At 36.1% G+C, this 26,793-nt stretch overlaps 1 protein-coding gene across 5 annotated transcripts in view; it reads right to left on the minus strand.

Annotated features, from left to right (window-relative positions):
* Positions 1-4,265: 4,265 nt before the first annotated feature.
* SLC30A4 (solute carrier family 30 member 4) overlaps positions 4,266-26,793 on the minus strand; it is a 31,737-nt gene continuing 9,209 nt past the window's right edge. The window contains exons 4-8 of one of the 5 annotated variants that reach the window (XM_027084212.1): positions 14,405-14,558; positions 12,514-12,715; positions 11,693-11,798; positions 10,776-10,910; positions 5,657-10,159 (exon numbers count right to left, since the gene is read on the minus strand). In XM_027084212.1, the coding sequence (XP_026940013.1) occupies positions 10,005-10,159; positions 10,776-10,910; positions 11,693-11,798; positions 12,514-12,715; positions 14,405-14,558 (752 nt within the window). In that variant the 3' untranslated portion in view covers positions 5,657-10,004. Of the gene's footprint in view, positions 5,065-5,656; positions 10,160-10,749; positions 10,911-11,692; positions 11,799-12,513; positions 12,716-14,404; positions 14,559-24,298; positions 25,201-26,793 lie in introns of those variants that run through there. The other 4 variants (XM_027084213.1, XM_027084214.1, XM_027084215.1 and 1 more) reach the window with 4 other exon arrangements.

Consider the following 26,793-nt stretch of genomic DNA (forward strand, 5'->3'; position numbering starts at 1 on the left):
GGCTAAACAATACACTACTAAATAATCAAGAGATCACTGAAGAAATCAAAGACAAAATCAAAAAATTCATAGAAACAAATGACAATGAAAATACGATGACCCCAAACCTATGGGATGCAGCAAAAGCAGCTCTACGAGGGAAGTTCATAGCAATACAATCCTACCTCAAGAAACAAGAAACATCTCAAATAAACAACCTAACCTTACACCTAAAGCAATCAGAGAAAGAACAAAAAACCCCCAAAGTTAGCAGAAGGAAAGAAATCATAAAGATCAGATCAGAAAGAAATGAAAAAGAAATGAAGGAAACAATAGCAAAGAACAATAAAACTAAAAGCTGGCTCTTTGAGAAGATAAACAAAATTGATAAACCATTAGCCAGACTCATCAAGAAGAAAAGGCAGAAGACTGAAATCCACAGAATTAGAAATGAAAAAGAAGTAACAACTGACACTGCATAAATACAAAGGATCATGAGAGATTACTACGAGCAACTATATGCCAATAAAATGGACAACCTGGGAGAAATGGACAAATTATTAGAAAAGCACAAACTTCCGAGACTGAACCAGGAAGAAACAGAAAATATAAACAGACCAATCATAAGCACTGAAATTGAGACTGTGATTAAAAATCTTCCAGTAAACAAAAGCCCAGGACCAGATGGCTTCACAGGCGAATTCTATCAAGCATTTAGAGAAGAGCCAACACCTATCATTCTCAAACTCTTACAAAATACAGCAGAGGGAGGAACACTCCCAAACTCATTCTATGAGGCTACCATCACCCTGATACCAAAACCAGACAATGATGTTACAAAAAAAGAAAACTATAGGCCAATATCACTGATGAACATAGATGCAAGAATCCCCAACAAAATACTAGCAAACAGAATCCAGCAGCACATTAAAAGGATCATACATCATGATTAAGTGGGGTTTATCCCAGGAATGCAAGGATTCTTCAATATACACAAATAAATGAATGTCATACTCCGTATTAACAAACTGAAGGATAAAAACCATATGATAATCTCAATAGATGCAGAAAAATCTTTTGACAAAATTCAACACCCATTTATGAAAAAACTCTCCAGAGGGCAGGCATAGAGGGAACTTACCTCAACATAGTAAAGGCCATATATGACAAACCCACAGCCAACATCGTTCTCAATGGGAAATATTGAAACCATTTCCACTAAGATCAGGAACAAGACAAGGTTGCCTACTCTCACCACTATTATTCAACACAGTTTTGGAGGCTTTAGCCATAGCAATCAGAGACAAAAAAGAAATAAAAAGGAATACAAATCAGAAAAGAAGAAGTAAAACTGTCAGTTTGCAGACGACATGATACTATACATAGAGAATCCTAAAGATGCTACCAGAAAACTACTGGAGCTAATCAATGAATTTGGTAAAGTAGCAGGATACAAATTTAATGCACAGAAATCTCTTGCATTCCTATACACTAATGATGAAAAATCTGAAAGAGAAATGAAGGAAACACTCCCACTTACCATTGCAACAAAAAGAATAAAATACCTAGGAATAAACCTACCCACGGAGACAAAAGACCTGTATGCAGAAAACTATAAGACACTGATGAAAGAAATTAAAGATGATACAAACAGATGGAGAGATATACCATGTTCTTGGACTGCAAGAATCAAAATTGTGAAAATGACTCTACTACCCAAAGCAATCTACAGATTCAGTGCAATCCCTATCAAACTAACAATGGCATTTTTCACAGAATTAGAACAAAAATGTCACAATTTGTATGGAAACATAAAAGACCCCGAATAGCCAAAGTAATCTTGAGAAAGAAAAATGGAGCTGGCGGAATCAGAGATAAACTCATGCACATATGGTCACCTTAAATTTGATAAAGGAGCGAAGAATATACAATGGAGAAAAGACAGCGTCTTCAATAAGTGGTGCTGGGAAAACGGGACAGCTACATGTAAAAGAATGAAATTAGAGCACTCCCTAACACTGTACAATAAACTCATAATGGAATAAAGACCTAAATGTAAGGTCAGACACTATAAAACTCTTAGAGAAAAACATAGGCAGAACACTTTATGACATAAATCACAGCAAGATCCTTTTTGACCCACCTCCTAGAGAAATGGAAATAAAAACAAAAATAAACAAATGGGACCTAGTGAAACGTAAAAGCTTTTGCACAGTAAAGGAAACAATAAACAAGACAAATAGACAACCCTCAGAATGGGAGAAAATATTTGCAAACGAAGCAATTGACAAAGGATTAATCTCCAAAATATACAAGCAGCTCATGCAGCTCAATATCAAAACAACAAGCAACCCAATCCAAAACTGGGCAGAAGACCTAAATAGACATTTCTCCAAAGAAGATATACAGATTGCCAACAAACATGAAAAGATGCTCAACATCACTAATCATTAGAGAAATGCAAATCAAAAGTACAATGAGGTATCACCTCACACTGGTCAGAATGGCCATCATCAAAAATCTACAAACAGTAAATGCTGGAGAGGGTGTGGAGAATAGGGGACCCTCTTGCACTGCTGGTGGGAATATAAATTGATACAGCCACTATGGAGAACAGTATGGAGGTTCCTTAAAAAACTAAAAATAGAACTACCACATGACCCAGCAATCCCACTCCTGGGCATATACCCTGAGAAAACCATAATTCAAAAAGAGTCATGTACTGAAATGTTCATTGCAGCACTATTTACAATAGCCAGGACATGGAAGCAACCTAAGTGTCCATCGACAGATGATTGGATAAAGAAGATGTGACACATATATAGAATAGAATATTAGTCAGCCATAAAAATAAATGAAATTGAGTTATTTGTAGTTAGGTGAATGGACCTAGAGACTGTCATACAGAGTAAAGTAAGGCAGAAAGAGAAAAACAAATAATGTATGCTAACACATATATATGGAATCTAAAAATAAAATAATGGTTCTGAAAAACCTAGGGGCAGGACAGGAATAAAGACGTAGACATAGAGAGTGGACCTGAGGACACGGGGTGGGGGCAGGGTAAGCTGAGACGAAGTGAGAGAGTGGCATGGATATATATATATACACTACCAAATGTGAAATAGATAACTAGTGGGAAGCAGCTGCATAGTACAGGGAGATTAGCTCCGTGCTTTGTGACCACCTAGAAGGGTGGGATAGGGAGGGAGGGAGGAAGACACAAGAGGTAGGGGATATGGGGATATGTGTATACGTATAGCTGATTCACTTTGTTATACAGCAGCAACAATGTAAAGCAATTATACTCCAATAAAGATGTTAAAAATAATAAAAAAATTAAAAAAGAAAAAACAAAAACAACCCAAAACCAATGTGCAGAAACGGGTAAGTGAAACACAGACAATAGGAATTTAAAATCAAACCAGAATAAGTCTTTGAAAAGTCCAGGACAGGAGACATCGAAGCTATTTGGTAACTTACAAAGTATCATCTTCATGTTTATTGGGTAATACCCACAGGCCAAACTTTACAGTTTACATTCTGTAAAAGTTACATGAGAGCCTTAAACCAGAGTGCTGCTTGAAAATGACATCTTTGGTTATATTTCACTGAACCTTATAATCTTAGGAGGTTTAAACATCTTAATCTTAAACAAGATTCACATAGAGATGTCCTAAGGCTTCGTAATTCCTATTTATGCTTAGTTTATTTCACAGCTTATAGCAATTATAATAGATCATAGTTGGAACTGAATTATAATAAAAATGTTATTCTAATATATTAAATAAAGCTGAAAGTTTAGCATAAATAAGAGTTTGTATGGCTGGTAGCCCAGATTAGGATTTGTTTTAGCATCTGACATGGACCCCAAAATATAACACATCAAAAACAAATAGAGCTAGGTATATAATCACAAAGAATATGTAACATATCAGTATTTACTAGTATAACTTATCTAAAACTGTATTTATTACTGTTTTCAAAAATAGTTGTCTTTTACTAGCTAGGTAACTGGAAAACTCTAAAGAACATACTCTTTTAAAAGACTGACAGCCAATTTTCAATTTACTTAGCAGATAAAATGTTTTTTGTTTGTGAACTCCCAGTTGGCACCAACCACATAAGGTATTCAACATATATACATTTTTATTTCCTTCATTTGTTTGTCATAACTTAAGTGAGAAATTTAAAAATTCAGGTGAATAAGCTTTACGTTGAAAAATAGTTTTTTTAAGAAATACTTTACTTATTTATTTAGGCTGCGTGGGGTCTTAGTTGCGGCATGCATGTGGGATCTAATTTCCCGACCAGGGATCGAACCTGGGCCCCGTGCATTGGGAGCTCCGAGTCTTACCCACTGGACCACCGGGGAAGTCCCGAAGAATGTTCTTAAATGATGCTGGTGATCATGGTGCTCTAGGTATAAAATGGCTTTGCCGCTGAACATTACATAGAACATATGGTACGTAGGTAATATTTGAAATCTTGCTACTCTTTCCCTATATTTCGGCCCCAAACTCCAAGGCGGATAAAGAAAAGAAAAAAGGTAAAGGGAGGAGAAGACCTTTTGGTGACTTGGGTAGCCGTCAGATCAGTCACAGAAACTTCCAAGGGGGCTCTACAAGAGCTTGCTGCATCCATTTATGCTGTTATGGCCCTAAAATGGTACAATAGGGTACACCAGAGGCTAGCAAACTTTTTCTATAAAGGGACAGATAGTAAATATATTTGTCACAACTACTCAATTTTGCCACTGCAGCATGAGAGAGCAGCCATGGTTGAATGCGTGTGGATGGGTTCAGTGAGTTTATTTACAGACACTGAAATTTAAAGTTTACATAATTTTCACCTCATGAAATATTATTATTCTGATTTTTTAACCATTAAAAAAATGAGAAAACCACCCTCAGCTCTTTGGGCCATACAAACAGGCTGGCAGACGGGCCTGTGAGGCGTGCCGCCGACCCCTGGTCTGCACCGTTGGAGGCTCCTCAGGTCGCAACGCTCACACTTCCCGACGGTCCTCACCAAACTCACTCCCGCTAGGGCCTCTTTCTTTCCTGTCTGCCACTGTTGCTGGGGCTGCAGGGACATTAAAAGTGATTGATATAAAAAGTAAAGGTTCTTCTAATCTCTCTTTTATCCTATCTGGAAGATGTTATTTCTTAAACATCTAAAAGGCATTACAATCAGAGATTATGCAACTAGATAAGGGGACTTCCCTGGGGGCGCAGTGGTTAAGAATCCGCCTGCCAAGGTAGGGGACACGGGATCGAGCCCTGGTCTGGGAAGATCCCACATGTCGCGGAGCCACCAAGCCCGTGCGCCACAACTACTGAGCCTGCGAGCCACAGCTACTGAGCCCGCGTGCCAGAACTACTGAAGCTCGCATGCCTAGAGCCCATGCTCTGCAACAAAAGAAGCCACCGCAATGAGAAGCCCATGCACCGCAACAAAGAGTAGCCCCTACTCGCCCCAACTAGAGAAAGCCCACGCGCAGCAATGAAGACCCAACGCAGCCAAAAAATAAATAAATCAAAAAAAAAAATAAAACTAGATAGGTTAAAATCTATTTTCCAATGCTTTTCTTTCTAAGAAGATTATCTTTTAAGGCCTATTATGATTATTTATTCAATTTAAAAAGCCTAGAAATTTAAGGCAATGTACACTTTCATTTTTTAATAAACCACATGGCAAAACAATACTTTATTTAATAAATGTATAGGAAATTACAATTTGCAAATTGCAAATACAGTACATATACATATACTGTACTTCGATCTTAAATTACATGGACAAACTCCAGCTTCAAAATCTTTCTAAAATCAATCATTATGCAAAATACCTAGTTTCTGAAGGTGTATATGGAAAAGTATATACAATTTCTTAAACTGTGATATGGCTTACTTATTAACATACATTTATTTAGAGAAGCATAAGCTTTCCAAATATACATTATTTTTCAGGTGCAAAGCTGACATACTGGCACATTTCAATTTTGTGTTGCAGTTATTTCGTAATATACTTAATTGCAATATTTAAATTGACACTGTCACAGGTTTAACTGGGAAAGTCTCCATAATGTTTTCCAATCTTACCAAAACTCAGAAAATGTTTGTTGGTCCTCACCACATGACTGGAAGAACGGGTTAAACCTTTTGTAAGCAAGAATTCAATGACAGGCTGGCCCGAATGTGTAACCCAGTTGCACACACACAATTCAACACCGAGGAACTCTCACAACAATTCTTCTCTCCAATTTGCGTGCTCCTATCAACATCACAATATCCCTGGCTAGCGATCTGTTAACATAAATCTGAAGCCCTGTCTGGTGGGATTCACAGGATAGATCTGTAGCCAGGGTTTGCAAATGGTATTTTGGTTATAGAGACATTAAGCTTAATCATCAATTTGGGGATCAGGCTGGCCTCCCCTCAACACAGCATATAGCGAGGTGCCACTATTCATTTGTGACTAATACCCAACAGGCTCAAAAGTGAAGTTTGGTTCAAAGACAAACTGAACCCAATGAACTAATCTTGTATCTATGAACACATTCTATAACTTTAAATTTACTGTACGTACGGTAGAGGCAACAGCAAAAGTGCCTAAAACCTTATTCCAAAGGGGCTCAAATTCCGTAAGAACGCCTTACTCATTACGGTGAACCAATTAATCTAAACACATAAGAAGAAAATAAATTTAGCTAATTGTGCTTGTTTCAGAAGTGAATTCTTCTCTCTTCTAAAGTAGTAAGAGTGGTGGTTTGAGAAACACAACCCCGAGTCTTATCAGCAGTGATCTTGGCTTGCTGTTTGTTGTACAGTGTATCCACTTCTACCACACTTACTCTATAGAGCTCAGCATGCAGAGAAATCTGGATCAGGAACAACCAGCTGTTTAAAACAAGGTTCTTCCCTACCCAGAAACACATTTATAAGTGGTGCTTTGTCTCTGAAAGATGGTTTTTCCTCACATTAAAATGAAAGGGAAGCTCAAGTATCTGATCCTGCCTGAGTCTATTCTGGGAAAATTCTACTAAAGACAAACACTGTCGGTGAGGACACCTGGGTTCAAGAGACAGAACCAGAACATTGAGACTCCTAAGAGCAGAAAACTAGTTTTAGAAAAATGGGAACAAAGCACCCAAACTTGAAAACAGTAAAATAAGAAATCCAGTGATTTGGCAAATAATACTGATGGGAGCTGCAAGCTGTGAAAATCTGGGCTCACATTACACAAGAAATAGCTAATGGAAAATGTATGGAGGAATTACAAGCACTACCGGTTCTGCATTTCAAAGCCTTCTGAAATATGCCTTACTCAACTGCATTCCCCACATTATATTTCTAAAGCAGCATGGTCATTAATGAAACAATAGGTTTTTTTTCCTAAAATAAATCAAAATGCTGCATCTGGCCAGAGCTGTGAAACACAGGTTATATACACAAGTAACTCTGATTATTTGCAAATGTTAACTGAAATACATTGCAATGAAGAACTGCCCAGTTTTTATGTTGTGATGTTTTCCGTGCAATATTAACAATGCTTGGTATTTATACAAACAGCCACTGCCTTTCCCAGGACAATGGAAAGCCCTTTCTGAGGGCTGGCTGAGGAGTGTAACTTAGGGCTGCAACTAAGCAGGTGAAGGACAGACCAGCTGTGCAGTTCCTGGTCGTATCTGCTAAGTTCACATCCCTCTCTGTGGGTCTTGTGAAGTTACAAAAAGTTAAATCTATCAATCCTCAAATCTTACAGACCCAGTGGAGTACAAGTACAAAGTCTATAGTCTTTGCTACAAAAAGCAAAGCACAGGAAACTTCATGTGTACCTCACTTTAAGGAGAACACTATAATTAAAATCTACAAAAGTTTTCAGTGTTTCTGCATTTTACAAGAGGATCCTTTCAATCCTCAAATAGATTTTAGACTGTTTCATCAAATAACTTTCCAAGGAATGGGTCATCATGAAAAGTCATATATAGCTATTTAAGATAAAGGAAAGTTTACAAGAAACAAGCTCCATAGATATGAGGAACAATTAGCAAATATGGGGAAATTCATTAGCATAATTAGCATATATAACGCATATTCTTTTCGTTTCTCTTGCTAGGTACTCAAAGTCCATAAATACCCAGATGTCCACTGAAATGCCTCTCATTTATTCTTACTTGCCCTCTGTATTTTAATTTTATATTTATTTTGATTTAAACAGTTTATATGCTACTGAAATTTTTGAAAAATTCAAAGCATTATTTTAAATAGATTCACAGTAAGAATCCCATAAAGTGAATTTTCAATTCAATTCAACAGACACTGGGTTTTATTAGGAGCCATTAATCCTCATCAACCCTTTTATTGGATACCATCAACTCAATAAATTTTTAGGTAAATCTAGGTTTTATCTTAGGTTTATCACATAGTGAGTTTCTTGGTAGGAAGATGAAATCTGTTTCCTATTCTTCATTTATATCAGAAGTCAGCTGCATGCCCACCTGGGATTTCAGTTCACAACTTGTCTAGTACACTCTGCTCTGATTCTGAGGAGTCAAAGAACCATATCCATTCTTGGGATAAGAAACTGTTCCTTTTGAAAATGGATTTCTAATGTGCATAAAGATAATCTCAAAACCAACAGTTGCAAAATGAAACATGAATATTCACAGCTGCCTCTTTAACACAACTGTTACCAATTAGTTGCATTTGCTCTGAAAACTTTTATGCTTAGCCTCCCTACAACACAGATTTCATGTCCATCCCCATTCCCCTGCTTTAAAAAACACACACACAAGGTCAAAAACCCTTGAAAATTTTGTTTTCTCAGAGTAATATCTTGCCCCAATCCCTCTGGGAGTTTCTGTTAAGGTATTATTATTGGAAAAACTTCAAAATTACATCCTAGGGTTTCTGGATTCCATGGAGAATCCCTAATTCATATCATCCAGCCAAAATTCTCTGGAGGAATGTGGTTAATCTACACATGAGAGGTGAAGGGCACACTGAACCTTAGCTTCCCAGAGTTTTACCCTGAAAGGGCTCACACAGATTAACTGGTATGGAAGCAGGAAGGAAGCAAGGTACCAAGCAAACTTTCTGTACAAAAGGTAAAGCAGTTCTTAAAAGGACAGAGGATCATTGTTTACCTTTTGCAGTCTCTTGCTGTTCTTAAAATAATTCCATGAACAACAAGTGATTTCGGGAAGACTTAAATCTGAAACTCCACACCCCATCCTCACTCCCATATTTTGTTTTAAATTATCATATAGTAATTTGAGTTTATGATTAACTTCTGCTATTCAGAATAATATTGAAAATATTTCCTAAACAATTTAATGACAGTGACCACAATATGTAAAGATTGGGTTCTGATAAGGTTACAAATAACCAAAAATGCTAACTTTGAGATTCAAAACCCTGTAACGTCTGGAAAAAATTGATTACAAATTGTTAACAGTAAGATTAAGACTTATTTGTGAAATCAAACATTTCTGAAACTCTAGGAATACATGCTTATTCCACTCTCTGGATAATTAGTAGTACTTGCTGAAATCTGCTGAGAAATAATTTTGGTAAAAAGAGAGCTGGGTGTCAAATTCCAGAAGCTGGGTTCAAGATTACATAATAAAAAAATTCAGTTTTCCAGCACTGGCTTGATATAAAATGGCCTTTAAAAAGGATTTTTAAATGCAAATACTGAATTCTTGTTGCTTCCTTTAAGACATGTACTGTCATAATTAATGAAGTACGGTCTCGGATTGTCTTCTATGAGGTATCTGTAGAGTCATGTCTCATTCTGTAAACAGTGTTTTAGAAACATCTTCATCTGAAAATCATGGTGAAGTCTCATTTTGCCATTAAACAGAAAGTAGCACTGTCAGGCTAGAGTGACTGTTTTGAGAGACCGGTGCTTGATACTGACACAGCTGTCAGGGGTTCCATTTCTCATTTAGGTGTGCATTTATTGCTCTTACATCTGTGACTGCAGGATAAATAAGGCGGTAGTCTCCAAAATGTATACAATTAGGGACTGGAACTCTGACAGTTTGCACAAGTTCTGTCCACTTCTTGCCTATAACTCTGAAGCTGAATAGTACATTTATACATGCCAAACGTGTTCAATAATAAATGCTTTGCTTTGGACTGTACTTCCTCCCATTTAGATGAACTTCCAGGAACTGCAAGGTCAAGAAAATATCATTACTATTCATTGTATACAGTTACACATTAGTGAACAAGACAAAGGGCAAAAACAATCTTATTATACTGTGAACAGATTTTTATTAGTTTGATTTCTACCCTCTTGAAGCTATTCTGTTAGAGAAGTATTTCAGTTTACAAAGCCAGAATGACTTCTCATTATTCCAATCTCTCTATTCCACTCTTGGGTAGAGAAAAAATACTAGACATCAATTACAAGTCTTTCATCTTTTGTAGTTTTTAAAATAAACCATATACATGTATTATTTTGATAAAAAAGTAAAAAGCTGTGAAATGATTTAAAGAAATAAAAACATAGAGTTTAGCTTTCCTTATATAGAAAAAACATGGTAAATATACTTTGTGCCTTTTATCTGAAGGGAAAAAATCAATTTGTAATATCTCACCAAAGAGATAGAAAATTATTGCTCTGCCAACAATAAATTGACCTGCAACTCACGTTCTGAAGAGCCTCACCCTTCCCTTAAAACATATCTTTCCATCAGAAAAGTCTTCCTATTTAATCATAAGCACAGATGTTTAATTCCAAAGATAGAAGTCCACCAACCCCAGCATTCACCGTCAGCAACATACTTAGCTGTATGTGTACTGTGGCAGTAGGTTTTCCTGAAGTGAGAGACCAGATATTTAAATCTTCCACTGAATATACATCTTCTATTTTCATCAAAGCTTCTTTGATATAGTCTACATTCAAATGGCTTGGTACACCTATTCAGAATGTATCATTTATAAGTAAAGGTTATTTTGAGAAAACATTTATATATTACTAATAGGACATTTTTTTAAAAAAGAAACCAAATGGCTTTACCAAATTCAGTTTAAATGAACACTTTAAAATATATTAAAACTTTAAGATAAACTATGCACACATATAGCAGGATATATACAAGAGGTTAATAAATACTTAGAAAATGTTCATTCTCACTAAAAAGAAATGTCACTCAAACCAGATGACTTCATCTAATAAACAAGCTAGGATAGACAAAAAAGAAAAACGAACATACAATAAAGATAAACCTACTTCTGAGAACTTATAGTTAAATGCTTATACTTAATATCAGTAAGGCAGGGATGCTGGAAATAGAATAGCAAGTTAAATGGGAATTACAGACTTAATAAATAAATTATTAAACATAACTGTATTAAGAATCATGAGCTGCATTCTTGTCCTAGGTCCACAGTTTATTAGCAGCATGACCTTAATGAAGTTATGTTATCTCGCTGAGCCTCAATTTTCTTGTTGGTAAATGGGAATAATAATGTCTGCCTTACCTACTTTTCTTGGCTATTATAAGGATCAAATGGGTAATAGATGGGAGAGTGCATTGACTCTCACATGTTTTTTACATGTAAGGTGGTATTATAGACTAATAAGTATCAATAAAAAGAAAGACATGGCTCCTACCCTGGAGTATTCCTGTTCCTCACCAACAGCCCCAATCTGATTTAGGGAAATAATAAACCCACAGTGGGGATACTAGAGATCTTACCTTCTAGTATTATAACTACTGTGTCCCATACGATTCGAAAGGTTGTAAAAGCCACAAGTAATGAAAACACATATGTACAGATGGGATCAGCAATCTTGTATTCTGGCTGAAAAATGACAGATCAAAATTGCGTGATTAAATACAGACAGTCATAAAACAGTCTGTAAAGCAAAGTAAGGCATACTCTGTCCCCTGTTCTTTAGCAGGACTGGAGCACATCTTTAAAACTTGGATAATGCCAATTGAGAAACGTCTTCACTCTTTCCTAGACTGTTTAAATGCCTTTCTTTGTGAAACCTATTGTATTTCCAGAAGTTTAGTCATTTGTTCCACTGTTTTCCTCTGTGCTTTCTCTAAATCTTCCACCCAGAACCATAGACTATCAGAGCTGGAAGGAGTTTTAGCAGCCATCCATCTGGTCTAAGCCCCTCTTATTAAAGAGGAGGGAACTCAAGTTTAGAGTTGAGGGACCTGCTCAAGGTCAAAGCATTAAAGGCAGAGCCAAGACTAGAACTCAGATCTCTGGATTTCCAGAGCACTCCAGCACACATTCCAGTACCTAGCAGTTGAGTGACAAGGCTTAGAATTGAGTTCTTCAGTGAAGGCACCACCAAAGCCAACAGATAAGTTACCCCGTGAGGTTGATACTATTGTGTTTGGTGCTAATAAAAGAGATATACTGATAGTTCAAGTATGCTTGCATAATGCAAAATGAATAGGACTGGCACAGGTGTCTAGTATACTGATAAGACAGTCACCTTTAGTTTTAATGTTGAAATTAAATATATATTTTAAAATAAAAATACTAGCAATCATGTTACCTTGAATCGTATGATGTATGCAGCTATTAGCACACCAACACTCTGTACCAGATCCCCCAAGGCATGTACAAATGCAGCTCTCACTGCCAAGCTATCCTGCCCATGGTTCTCTCCACATCTAGAACCTGTGGTAGGAGAATTTGAAGGCAGGGAGTGGGAATGGGCATGATGGTGACCAGATTGGTTCAATAGCAACCCCATTCTGTTAAAAATAAAAGAAAAGATTATTATTCTTCCTAATATTATTGACAGAAATATTTGTTACTAATCAGACACTAATGAGGCAACATGGAACTCATTCATTTAATAAATATTTGAGCACCTATTATGTATCAGGTACTGTTCTAGGTGTTGGGATCAAAACAGTGATAAGTCAGACATATCCCTATCCCTATGGAACTTATGTTCTAGTAGAGAGGGCAGAGAATTAACAAATAAATACATAATGTACTGGTGGGCAATGCGAATGCTTTGAAGAAAAGTAAAGCATTTCAAGGAGGTGGAGAGTGATGGGGAGTGATCAGAAAAGGCCTCACTAAGATTCTGAGTAGAGACTCCAATGAAGTCCGGAAGCAAATGGTGGTGGAAGAGTGTTCTAGGCAGAAGGAACACCAGGGCGAAGGCCCTAAGATGAAAATGTGCTGTATGTGTATGTGCTTAAAAAAGCAAGACAGGGCTTCCCTGGTGGCGCAGTGGTTGAGAGTCCGCCTGCCGATGCAGGGGACATGGGTTCGTGCCCCGGCCCGGGAAGATCCCACATGCCGCGGAGCGGCTGGGCCCGTGAGCCATGGCCGCTGAGCCTGCGTGTCCGGAGCCTGTGCTCCGCACGGGAGAGGCCACAACAGTGAGAGGCCCGTGTACCACAAAAAAAAAAAAAAAAAAAAAAAAAGCAAGACAGCCATGGTGGCTAGAATAAAGTGAGCAAGAGTGTTGGGAGATGAGTTGGAGGGGTGGCTATGGTAAAAACTTTTGATTTTATTCTAAGTATTAATGGAGGCCACTAGCACAGGGATTGGCAAACCATGGTCTGTAGACCATAGTTGGCTCACTGCCTGTTTTTATAAGTTTTTTTTTTTTGTAAATAAAGTATTATTGGAACGCAGCCATGCTCATTTGTTTACATACTGAATGTGGGTGCTTTTGTTCTGTAGCCGCAAAGTTAAGTAGCTGCCAAAGAGGCTGTATGGCTCTCAAAGCCTAAAATATTTATAATCTGACCCTTTACATAAAAAGTTTACTGACCCCTGGTCCAAATGATTAGGTATGTAACTTAAAGATTTTGTAGTTTTTAGGAAAAAAAGTTGGTAGTTACAAAAAAATCTTATTAAAATAAAAATATTATAAAAGTTAAAAAAAACTTTGTCCTACTTAAATTCCTGATTGTTAGGCAAACTTCAGTATACCTGAGCAAACCCATGAGAAATTTGTAATTCCAATAGTGTTTTATTAACATTTAGAAGAAAAATTAATGTACTACATAACTTTAAAATACATTAAAATATCACTGCAGGCTACTGAATGCATACATAATAGTCTCTAAGTTCACAGTACTTGAAAATATTAATGTGAAAACAATATAGAGTATATGATACTATAATGGTGGATACATGTCATTATAAATTTGTCCAAACTCATAGAATGAGTTTTACACCAAGAGAGAAACTTCAAGTGAACTACGGACTCTGTGCTATAATGATGTGTCAGTGTAGGCTCATGGTTTGTAACAACTGTACCACTCTGGTGGGGGATATGATAACCGGGGAGGCTATGCATGTGGGGGGGGGCAGGGTATATATGGGAAAGCTCTGTGCCTTCCGCACAAGTTTGCTTTGAATCTAAAACTGCTTTAAAAAATAAAGCCTATTAAAATTTTTTAAAAAATAGAGCTTACATCATATTAACTGCAACTCCAACAGCTGCGGTAATGAGCATTATATCTCCATTTATTTCATATTTCATATGGATAGTTCTTTGGACAGCTTCATACAGGAGGAATCCCATAAGTATATACACCAACAGCACACTAATCATAGCTGACAATACCTCTGGAGGGAAAAATATAAAAAATAAATACATTTGCAGAATGGTCATTATACTTTATATATACGAAATACTGTACAATCTCTTACTTATATCTTCTTTCCTCTAAGGAGATAAAAGCACTACATTATTTTTGTCATATTATTCTTCCTACTTAAAAAGTGATTAGTAGTTTGCTTTGCATCCTCCACTAATTCACTCCCACCACTCCCCGCCTTCTCCTCATCTCTTTAGTGTCAAATTATGTATATTTACAGACTATACACATGATAAAAAAAATGAAAAAACTGAGAATAAAATTTGTAACATACTTGACCACAGGCTAATTTCCCCATAGACGAGTATACTTACAAATCAATAAAAAAGTGAACAACCCATAAGAAAAATGGGTAAAGGACACAAATAGTAATACACAGAAAATAAACAGAAATGGCCAATTTATCAAAATCAATCATAATACAAGAAATTCAAGTAAGAATTCCTTTTTGCCCCTTACTAAATTGGCAAAGATTAAAAAGTTTGATAACAGCCATAGTTAGCAAGGATATACTGGTGGAAGTATAAAACAGAACTATCTTTTTGGAGAGCAGTTAGTAAAACTAATAAAATTTTAAAATGCATATATTCCTTATATTCTAAAAATCTATCCAGTAGAAACACATCCAAATGTATGCAAAGGTATCTACAAGGTTTTTTACTGTAGCTTTGTCTGTAGTATAAAAAAAGATCTGGAGACATCTTAAATGCCCACCAATGAGGAACTTAATGGATAAATTATGGTATATACATATAATGGGATACCATAGAGTCATATATATAAATATGTATTTTTAAAAAATTAAAATATAGTTGATTTACAATATCATGTTAGTTTCAGGTGTACAGTAGAGTGATATATATATATTCCTCTTCAGATTCTCTTCCCTTACAGGCTATTACAAAATATTGAGTATAGTTCCCTGTGCTATACAGTAGGTCCTTGGTGGTTCATTTATATTAAAAAAAAAGAAAAAAAATCAGGCAAATTGATAATCACAAGAAAGACAGATGAGAAAATGTTATACCTGAGAAGTGAGACTAAGAGTTTGGGGAATTTATTTTTCACTTTATTCTTTTTGGTAACGCTTGAAAAGTTTTAAGTTTTTACTATAAACACATTTACCTTTAGACTAAAGAAAAACAAACCCATATTTTAAGGCATGTATGAATGCACTTTGACTCAGGATTTCCTTTTCCAGGAGTGATATACACACTCTTGCCAACTGAGCTGCACATGTGCAAAATGAGGTATGTTATGAAGCTATTTATCAAACATTGTATATAATAGCAAACAAGTGAAAACAATTTAAAAAAAGTGATTAGTAGGGGCCTTGTAACATGGAATACTATGCAGCTTGGAAAAAAACATTAGGCTGTTTATGTTCTGATAAGGAGTCATCTTCAAAATAACAGTGTTATGTGAAAAAAGAAAAGTATACAACAGTATGGTATGTTAGCATTTGTGCAAAAAGAAGAAAGAGAATATATAAATAATGATCTGTACATGTAAACTCTGGAAGAATATACAAAATACTGATAAAAACTGATTATGAGGAAAATGGGTGGCTAGGAGACAGGGATGACTTTGCACTATATATGCTTTTATACCATGTGAGTTTTCTACCATGTGAGTATGAAGTAGAAATAATTTTATATGTTTTCAAAATAATAAAAATAGGGCAATGTACATTTTAAAATAATTATTATATAAAACTAGTGTTGACACTCAAAACAATAATAGCAAGAAAATACACAAATTTTTTTTCTTTAAAGAAACCAGATATTAAACTTTTAAGTGTTAAAAGTTAAAACAATCTGGAAAATTGTTATCTGGGTCAACTCATTGCTCAAAGGTTAAAGGCAGTTCAAGTATATTGGACTATGATCATTTTTATTCCACCTCATAAATTGCAACACAGAAAAACTATCTAGCAGTAAAAAGTCTTTTCCCAAAGACATTTCATTAATGTAGCCAAAACCCTAATAAAATTCTGTGCATCAACAGGTACTGGAATAAGACAAAAAACATACAACTCCTATTCAAAACCATGATTCATGTATTCCTGATATACTAATTATCGTACTTCATAGGAGACACAGGCTTGAAGAAGACAGAGAAAAAACCCCAACTGAAATATACAAAGCTGTGGAGAGACTACCATATCAAGTCTAGACTCTAAGCCCCTAAGGATATAACCAAGTTACATTCCACATCACATTTACTGTAGCATTCAGCAGAAAGTTTGGCATGTAACATGTACTCATATATTTGTGGATGGATCTGTAGACTGAAGTTAGTTAGGCTGAGCAAGGGAAGAGAAAGGGGTATATATACAATTCAGAAGGTAAAGCTAAATATGAACAATAATTATTTACTAAATCCCCCAAAACAAGAATAGGTTAAAAGAAAAGAATTAAACCAAATAGGGACTTCCCTGGTGGCGCGGTGGTTAAGAATCCGCCTGCCAATGCAGGAGACACGGGTTGGAGCCCTGGTCGGGGAAGATCCCAAATGCCGTGGAGCGACTAAGCCCATGTGCCACAACTGCTGAGCCTGCGCTCTAGAGCCCGTGAACCACAACTACTGAGCCCACGTGCCACAACTACTGAGTCTGTGCGCCTAGAGCCTGTGCTCTGCAACAAAGAGAAACCACAGCAATGAGAAGCCCGCGCACCGCAACAAAGAGTAGCCCCCGCCTGCGGCAAATAGAGAAAGCCCGTGTGCAGTAACGAAGACACAACGCAGCCAAAAAAAAACACATAAATAAATTAAAAAGAAAAAGAAGCCAAATATAAGACTGAAAACACATGGAATTTCTTGTCTTAAGTTATAACTGCTGATGGCAACATATACATATATAAATAATATAAAGAAAGAAGAAATAATTTAAAAATTTTGAACTATAAAATCTCATGTACTAACGGTAGGCTCCTCATTTTACTCGTGAAGAAAGAGAACTTTAATTCTCTTTAATATTGGTATGTAAAAAATATCAATCCTTCTCAAACTCTTCTGAAAAAAAAAAAGAAGAGAACTCTAACCCTGTGTCAAGCTTGAAGCTAGCTAGCAGTTAGGACACCAAAGTTTTAAAGGTGCCTTAATCAAATTTTTAATATGAAATTATAAAGCAATATACTTCATAAAGATTAACAGCTATACAAGTTAATGACAGAGAGATGTGACTGCTTATGAAAATCTAAAACCAATAATTAAAAATTTCAAAACCCCTTGTAATTAGGTTGGCCATACTTTCCAGTTTTCCCAGATAGTTCCAAGTTATGCCTGTTATCCTGGCATAATTGTTAAAAGTGTCCCATTTAACTCTCAAAAGTGTCCTAGTTTGGATGATAAGATATATTGTTACCCTAGTAGGTCTGCCAGATAACATAGCGGATGCCCAGTTAAATCTTCATTTCAGATAAACAACTAATTTTTTCCATATAAGTATGTCCCCTGCAATATTTCAGACATACTGTCATCCTGAGAGAGAGAGAGAGAGAGAGAGCAGGCTAAATCTGGCAACACCCACATCCCAGTGATAGTTTTCCTAAACACTGAAAATGATCTTTTTGTGAACCCTCAGATAAGGCAAAACCACATTCAAAATAAAGTAAAATGAAAGTCAAACTAAAGCATAAACAAAGCTCTTGACAAGGAGGATTCCCACCCTTTGAAGGCCCTAGGTCCCTGCAGCTGAAAACTCAGTTTTCCACCACACAGTTTTCACCCATGTAAGTAGCACAAAGGATCCTAATGCCTGCCCCTAGTTAAGAGTAATGGAATTCAACTGATTCCTAGAAATTCCCAAAATGACATATTAGGATATTGTTATTAAAGATATGCCTTATTCAGCAATTAATAGGAATATGCCTCATATCTAGTTTCCCTGGTGAAAAGCAAAGACATTCATCTGTTATTTTTTTATTCTAATGACCTGTCAAAATGTCTTCTAAACAGAATACTGATAAATGCAAAAGCAAAAAAACTCAAAATTTTAAGCAGATTTTTAGGGCTGAGATTTATAATTGAGAAGTATAAGGCACAGTAATACCATATAGCTAAAATTCCTAATAGTAGTTGTATGATCATTCTGATAAAATGAACAAAAAGCTCTTTCACTGTGAATAAATTAAACTTTGGTGAAATATCATGAGTAGAACTAATTAGTGTTTGAATTTTTTTCATAGTATTTTAAATATGATGGAATGCAGATAAATATAGGCAGGATTTTTTTTCTCCCACAACATTTAAGAGAGAAGGAAGCTTTCAATCAACAACCAAATTATGACTTGCTCCAGTCTTCTCATTCTTGCCCTGTTGCCTTGGGCTGGTATCTGGTCACACAACATACAGTAAAATTTTTCAAGATGAAAGGAGTGCACGACAGGTGGATTTTTCATTTTCTAAAGGAGACCCAGGAACTTCCATAAATGAAATGCTGGATTTCTGTGAAAGTTACTACCCTATTCATTTTGGACAAACTTGACTAAATGGAAATTTAGCATAAATGAAAAACTCTTGAAATAGATTTTTATGGAAATTCTAGAAACCTATTATTATAGTAGTTCTAACATATTTTGCTATTTTATTCTACACACAAATAATTATATCACTCCACCTGGCTGAACTGTAGCATTGGAGGATGGAGTAAGATGAATGAATATGTGTTTTTTGTTATAACATCACTTGGGTCTTTTTTTTCAGCTGAAATATAAACAAATGTTTATTTATAGTCAATGATATAATAAAGACCAAAATATACCGTGGATTTCGCATACAGAGAATAAACAGTTTTGATTTGAATGGCTAATAAATAGTAAGAGCAAAAATTAAATGGGAGAAAACACAGATGATTATCAAGTTTTGATAGGATAAAATATGAAAAATGTTTATTGCACATTTTAACACATCTATAAATTGCCAAAACTAGAGGTTTTCAAGGTTCACATGAAGAATATTGAGTCCTTCTCTGACATCCTGTTATTCTCCATCATAGTACCTTATTCTTTCTCTTCACAGCATTTAATACAATTTATGATTATGTTGTGCTTATGTACATATTTACTGCCTGTCTCCCCACCTTATAACATTACTCATTCATTCAACAGGTAACTTTTGAGCACCTACTCAGTGTATGAGTAACAATCTGCTTCAACTATGTAAACCACACTCAACTCAAGCATATTTGCTTTTTAACGAGTGCTGCCTAGATGTACTGGCCTATCATAACTGTTATCTTTGCTAATGCTATGATGCCAATAATGTATATTTCCCTTAAATTATATTACACTTGTCTTTCTGTTGCCTCATAGTAAACATCTAAAGTTCAGGTTTCAGAGGTCTATAAAAATGAATAGGGAAGGAAAGTGGAGACATAGTCTCTCTTCTACTTTCTTTTTGCTATTTCTCTTTTCTACATTCTTCTAAAAGCAGATAGGAAGGAGAAAAGAAGGAAATCAGTGGGCTGTACTGGATTTGCCTAGGACCTCCAAACTATTGATAGTATTTTAATTTCACCTCATCCACAGATGAGGATGCACTCAGGATAAAGACATCATGTAGGATTTCAGGGGCCCACTGTTGCCACCAGAATGCTAAGCTAAACTGCAAAGTTTGTCTTTGGATCCTCTCACCTCCTACTCTGAATCACCTCCTGTTTCCTGCCTTCATACCATTCCCTATAGCCCACACCCGAGGTGCCCAGTGTGCTCAAGTTGACTTTTGGCTATCCAGTGTTGCCCACCTCACTCATGTCTTACTCCTGCCTCAGTAAAAATTCCCATTTCTAGCATGTACCTATTCTTTTCCTATAGATGTTCATGTGATATGAAATAACTCTAAGATGTGAATATAACTAATAGGAATAACTCTTGTCAGGGGTGGGAGGAAGTTGTTAAAATGAATCACTAGGGAGAAGCATTGTGGGGCTTTTTTTTGCTGCACGTATGGGGGAAGAGATTTTTTTTTTAGCTGAATCCTTTCTGTTCCTTTAGTAAGTATCAGGAGAAAAATAACAGACTACGTAGAACTAGCATTATAACCATATACCTACCTCAGGACAACCATCATCTAGTCAGATCTGCCAAGGTCTTTGTTCGGTAGAATGACACACTGCTACTAAAGATCCCTGCACTGTCACTTCATTATTAACCTAGGCTGATGATTTTATTACCAAAGTAAATCTCGCTTTTTATTTCAAATACAGACAACTCTGCTTACTACGGTCCTTTCACATGGTCACTATCTTTATCTAATCCATGCAGTCTCTTCAGCCCAAGAACTGGAATAGTCATATAAATAAAGTCAATTACACTCATAATCCACAGAGAAAGATAAAAGTAGAAAGCAAGCAAGGGATTGGGCTGTTCTCTTTAGAATAGCATGTCCCCTGAGACATAGGCTATTCTTCCTAAGGATTTGTGGGATTTCTCCTACAGTGTGGCTTCATGAAGTTCTAAGTTTTAGTAGCTTCCAGAATAAGAAGACATACCCAAAGTCAAATAAATCCAGGCATTTAAAAATAACTCACATATAGTTCCTACCCTGCTCTCCCTCTTCCCACAAAAGAGCTGCCATTGTAGCTCAGTGTAGTGTGATAAAGAAAGAAGAAAAAGAAAAACCTTGAATGATTTTACACAATCTCTGAGTTCACATGAAGGAAAGAAAGTACCAACAGAATGGACCTGACTCCTGGGACAATGAGTTTGGCTTACCCCTCAAATCTAAAACTACCTTTCTCTCGCCTTGACTGAATGATTTTTGCTAAAATAAATTTTGTTATATTGTCCCAAATGTTACCAAAGACCTGAGTTAAAAAGCACATCTTTTAAAATTGTTATTTAATCATCAGGGTGAATCATCTTATTCTCCTCCTACCTAGCTGAGACAGTTTTGCTAAAAGGATAAGAATTCCGATTAGGGGGAGGGGGGAAGGCAGGTAGTTTTGGAGCATGGAGCATTTTGAGAGATATAAAAAGTCTGGGTAAGATGATAAACTGGCAGGTAGAAGAGGGAAGGAAAAGAAGACTGGAACTAACTTTTACTGAGAATTTACTCTGTGCCAGGTACCATGTTAGGAACTTATACATTATCATCCGTATTTTACAGTAAAAACCCATACTTAGATTAAATCATTCTTCCAAAGGTCATACAGCTAGTAAAAGTGCAGATCTCAGATGTGAACCAAAGACAATTTAACCACAAAACTCTAAAAGAGGTTAAGTACCAAAACAAATAGGATCAGCCCCTGACTGAGATAAGAAGAAATTCCCTTCTGACTAGTTTCTTAATTGGTCCAAAGGACCTATAAGCCAGGCTATATAACCCAGCTATGTTACAGATCAAATAATTTTTTATAGTTTGTGAGCATAAACAGATTCAGAATTACAGATAAATGTTTTCAAGTCCCAAATATTTTTGTCCCAAAATTTCAAAAATACTCCTACTCTCAGTTTAGAAATTGGTTTAATTTAACCCAAACACAAATGATTTGTGGATCGTGAGCTATACTAGATTATCTGTTTCAGTTTTCATAACCATATTTAATCAGCTTGAATACGCAACAATTTGATTAATGATATCTTATACAGCACTTATTAGTGCCAGACCCATGGAGTTTAATATTTTCTGTTCCTGTCCCTACTTAATTCATGGTCTAGAAGGAGACATTGTTTCATAAAAATATCTATAAAAATGTGATAAATGCTATTAGGCATGTATAAAGTGTTATGAGAAAACAAAAAGAAAATTTAGGGTATGGTACTACTGTTATCTGACTCTCATTCACAGACACACACCTCCAGGATGCTGCCTTCGCATAAGAAAGTGTGGCAGGGAGCGGGATATGAACATATATATGTATTTCCTTATACTTTCAAAAGGAAATGCTGGAAGGACAGGCCAGAAACTAATTAAAATGATTGCTAATTAGGAGTGGGGCAGGAGGATGGGTTGGAGGGGACAGAATGAAAGCGAGGCTTCTCTGAGTAAATCTTTTCTTTTAAAAAATAATTTTTGACTTTTGTGACATGTTTTACAGATTTACAAAATAAATCAACAAAGAAAAAACCAACTCCTGTCCTACCACCCATGCCATTAAAACAAAGCAAATTCTACAACACAGTAATAAACCAGAAGTTTCTTAGGGGGGATTCCTTCTGCGGTGTTCTTTAAGACCTGAATTCCCAAGTCTTGGTAGTAGAGGTCATAAGAGGCACACTATCTAAATGTGTCCAATGTAAACAAACGTTTCCCTACAGAACTTAGAGAGATTACTCGTGAGGTGGTGGAATTTTACAGCACACAAGGACAGCCACTGCTTTGGTTTATAGCTTTATTCAATTCTACATATCTTTGTTGTCTTTTTAATCCTCCCCACATCATAAGTTTTTCTTCCATTACTTCAAAGAGCAGGATAAGTGAAATAAGTCTTATCTAGATATATCCTTATAAGCTTTTGTAATACAAAGAAGAAAAAGAAGATCCCAAAAAGGCCCTGCTAGTGTGAGGATGTGATTCCCTCCCTAGCTCTGGAAAATACCTGTCTATATCTTAACAATTCTCTTCCTTTTATTTTTTAGATGACTTAAAAAATTTTAGATAAAATTCAAATAACAAAATTCACCACTTTAACAATTTTGAAGTGGACAAATTCAGTGGCTTTTAGTATACGCACAGGCTGTGCAACAATTACCACTATCTAATTCCAGAACACACTCATCACCCCCAAAAAGAAACCCTGTACCCCTTAAGCAGTCACTCCCTTTTATTTTGTAAGTCTCTTTTTCTGAGATTCTTAATAACACAACTTTGGACCTCCCAGATTATTCTTTTATAGTTTTAAACTTTTTCTTCCTATTTTTATTTTTTTGTTCTGTATTCTGGGAGACCTTTTTTTTTTTAACTATTTAAAAAAATTTATTGAAGTATAGTTGATTTACAATGTTGTGTTAATTTCTTCTGTAGAGCAAAGTGACTCAGTTATACATATTTATATGTTCTTTTTCATATTCTTTTCCATTATGGTTTGTCAGGATATTGAACATAGTATAGAGTAGGATCTTGTTTATCCATCCTATATATAATAGTTTGCCTCTGCTAATCTCAAACTCCCATTCCATCCCTCCCCTACCCCTCCTCCCCCTTGGCAACCACAACTCTGTTCTCTATATCTGTAGGTGTGTTTTTGTTTCATGGATATGTTGATTTGTATCGTATTTTAGATTCCACATATAAGTGATATCATATGGTATTTGTCTTTCTGGGAGACTTTCTTTTTTTAAAAATAAATTTATTTATTTATGGCTGCGTTGGGTCTTTGTTGCTGTGGGTGGGCTTTCTCTAATTGCGTTGAGCAGGGGCTACTCTTCATTGTGGTGCGCGGGCTTCTTATTGCGGTGGCTTCTCTTGTTATGGAACACAGGCTCTAGGTGCATGGGCTTCAGTAGTTGTGGCTCATGGGCTCAGTAGTTGTGGCTCACGGGCTCTAGAGCACAGGCTCAGTAGTTGTGGCGTACGGGCTTAGTTGCTCCGTGGAACGTGGGATCTTCCTGGACCAGGGCTCGAACCCATGTCCCCTGCTGGCAGGTGAATTCTTAACCACTGTGCCATCAGGGAAGTCCGAGACTTTCTTGATTATATTTTCTAGTCCTTCTATTGAAAAAAACTTTAAAAATTTTAGTAATATTTCAATTTCAAAGAGCTTTTTCTGTATGTTTCTTTTTCAAAACATTTTACTGTTTTATTATTCTGGGTATATTAATAAGATAATTGAAAACATTTTCTTCTGTTTCCTAAGTCACCTCTCTTTCCTGTACGACAAATTTTTGTTTGTCTGTTTGTTTTTTAACTTTCTTTCATGCTGCTGGTTTTTCCCATTTTCTGAAAGATCCTTGGGTGTCCGTTCACATTTAGGGTAATAGGATAGGGAAACTGTCCTTTGCAAAAGGGAAATGCTGGAAGGATAAGCCATAACTATTTAAAATGGTTACTAATAAGGGGTGTAGAGCAGGGAAGACTAAGACAAGTGTATTACTTTAGTGTGAGTATGTGGGGAACCAAACTAGAAGGCTGGAGAACCCTGAATTCTAGTATGAAAACGAATTATTTTGGAGCATCAACATTCACACTAAAAGCCTCAGCTTTCTCCAAACATTTGATTCAATTTCCTTCTGGAAGAACTATGTGGTGTTTACATGGGGGAAAATGCGGACTGCCTGAGTGGAGGTGGCGGTGGGAGGAAGGTAGGGACACAGTGGACTAGTGGGAGCAGTCTCTCATTTGCAGTCATTCAATTAGTCTTGTTTTCAGCCCCAATTCTCACTTCTGCCATCTCTGTCCCTGAGTCTTCTTTGGAGTTCTGTTGGGCTGGTCCAGTTCTACCCTAGCGTTCTCCAGGCTGTCGCTTCTTGGCTTGTTTCTTTCTTCAACCCACTCCCATCTACTTTCCAACTTCCAGAAATTTCTGAAAATGTCTTGTTGATTGGTGACTCAACCATTTGCTTCTCTGTGTTGATTTGGTACCTTTTATTTCAATGGACTCTCAAATGCTGACCTCTAGTCCACCATCTTGAAGTAGTACTTTTAAGGAAAGGGAAAAATTTGACTTTCTATAGAAATGTACAGAAATACAATAGGACCAGTCAGTTCTATTTTCTTTCATCTTTTCATAGTACTTGTTATCTATGACTATCTAGATAAACACTAAGTACTTCTCTGATATTTAATAGAATTTTCATGATTATGGGTTCTTAACTTATCATTTGTAGAACTTTCTATGTTCTGGTATTGCATGTTTCTGGGGGAGAATTCCACTGTTTTCATTAGAATTCCAAGGGGTCTATAACCTAAAATGAATGCACTCTCTCAAATAGTGTTAGAAGGTAAAAATCCCCATTCCACGATGCTAGTTTGAGTTTTGCTCTTAAATTGCAGGTGTTTAAGTCACACAAAAATATTAAAGTTTAAGAATAATTTTGAAGTTTTTTAAAAACCCCAAGGCAATCAGTAAACAAATGGATGTATAATGTGTCAGCTAGAAGTGGGAGTTTTTTTTAGGAACACATCCAAATGCATTATGTGTTATTCAGTTGCTTAACAAATAACGGAAAGGCCTCACTCAGGGCTTTACTGCTCTTGTACAGCAGCTGAGGGTGCTGAGAAATGGGGATGCCAGATAAGTTCCCAAACTTACGACCTGGATAGCTACTTGGAATACAGCCATTCAGGTAAAATGTCAAGTTTTACACTAGAAGACCCAGCTACTAAATTATAGGAGACCTAGATGTTAAGATTAGGCTAAAAAGTAACAAAGAAGGGGAGGAACTGAATGGAATATTAGCCAAGAGTGTCATTGTCTACACAAAATAAAACTACAAGATGTTAATTCTGGTTCTTTAAGACAGGTTTTGCTGAAGCTGCCTAAATCAATTTTTGGGTTCTAAGCAAAAAATTGGTCATATGGCACTTCATATACTAATTCAGGTAATTGTTTTATATGTATTTTGACAATAAGTAAAAATTAAAAAAAACACTAACATGGCAAGAAGAGTTGTGTGGATAACAATGTATGATTTTAACCTCTCTTAATTAAATATTAATATTTGTTCAAAATAGGAAAATATAAATATGTGTGCATTGTGAAAGAAAAAAAATTCAATGACACTTATTAAAACATGGTAAAGAAGACTTTAATACAGTTGGGGGGAAGCTATCAAGATTGGTATAGGGAAGCCTTGTTGAAAACAGGCCAGGGTGATGAGACATCACCTGGGAATAACCCATCAAATATTGAGAGTGGAGGTTCTGTTAAATTGGTTTGGCAGGGTTCTTCCTAAAACTAGATTTAATGAGGAAGTACAGAGATGGGCTTGGGAGACAGCTCAGGAGACTGACAAACGTTTGGTCAAGCAAAGAATCTTTGTTAGCATTTACAGTTAATGGCCACAATGAAGGTCAGCCATACAGTATGTTATACATATTATAGTAGTGCCTAAAACCTGGGTTATAAGTCGCTTTGGTTGGAATACCTTAAGAGAAAGAAAAGCTAATGCTCATTGATGAATTAAATCCATGTGGTTTTGCTTGGTTCGATAAACTGAAGGTAAACTTTTTTCTGTTAACACCTTCAGGACACAAGGAACAACATCTGAAGATTAATGTTTACCACACAATTTTTTTTTTCTTGGCCGCACTATGCGGCA

The sequence above is a fragment of the Aethalodelphis obliquidens genome, unplaced genomic scaffold, assembly GCF_003676395.1.
Source record: "Aethalodelphis obliquidens isolate GAN/ISIS:26980383/991018 unplaced genomic scaffold, ASM367639v1 scaffold51, whole genome shotgun sequence".
NCBI lineage: Eukaryota > Metazoa > Chordata > Mammalia > Artiodactyla > Delphinidae > Aethalodelphis > Aethalodelphis obliquidens.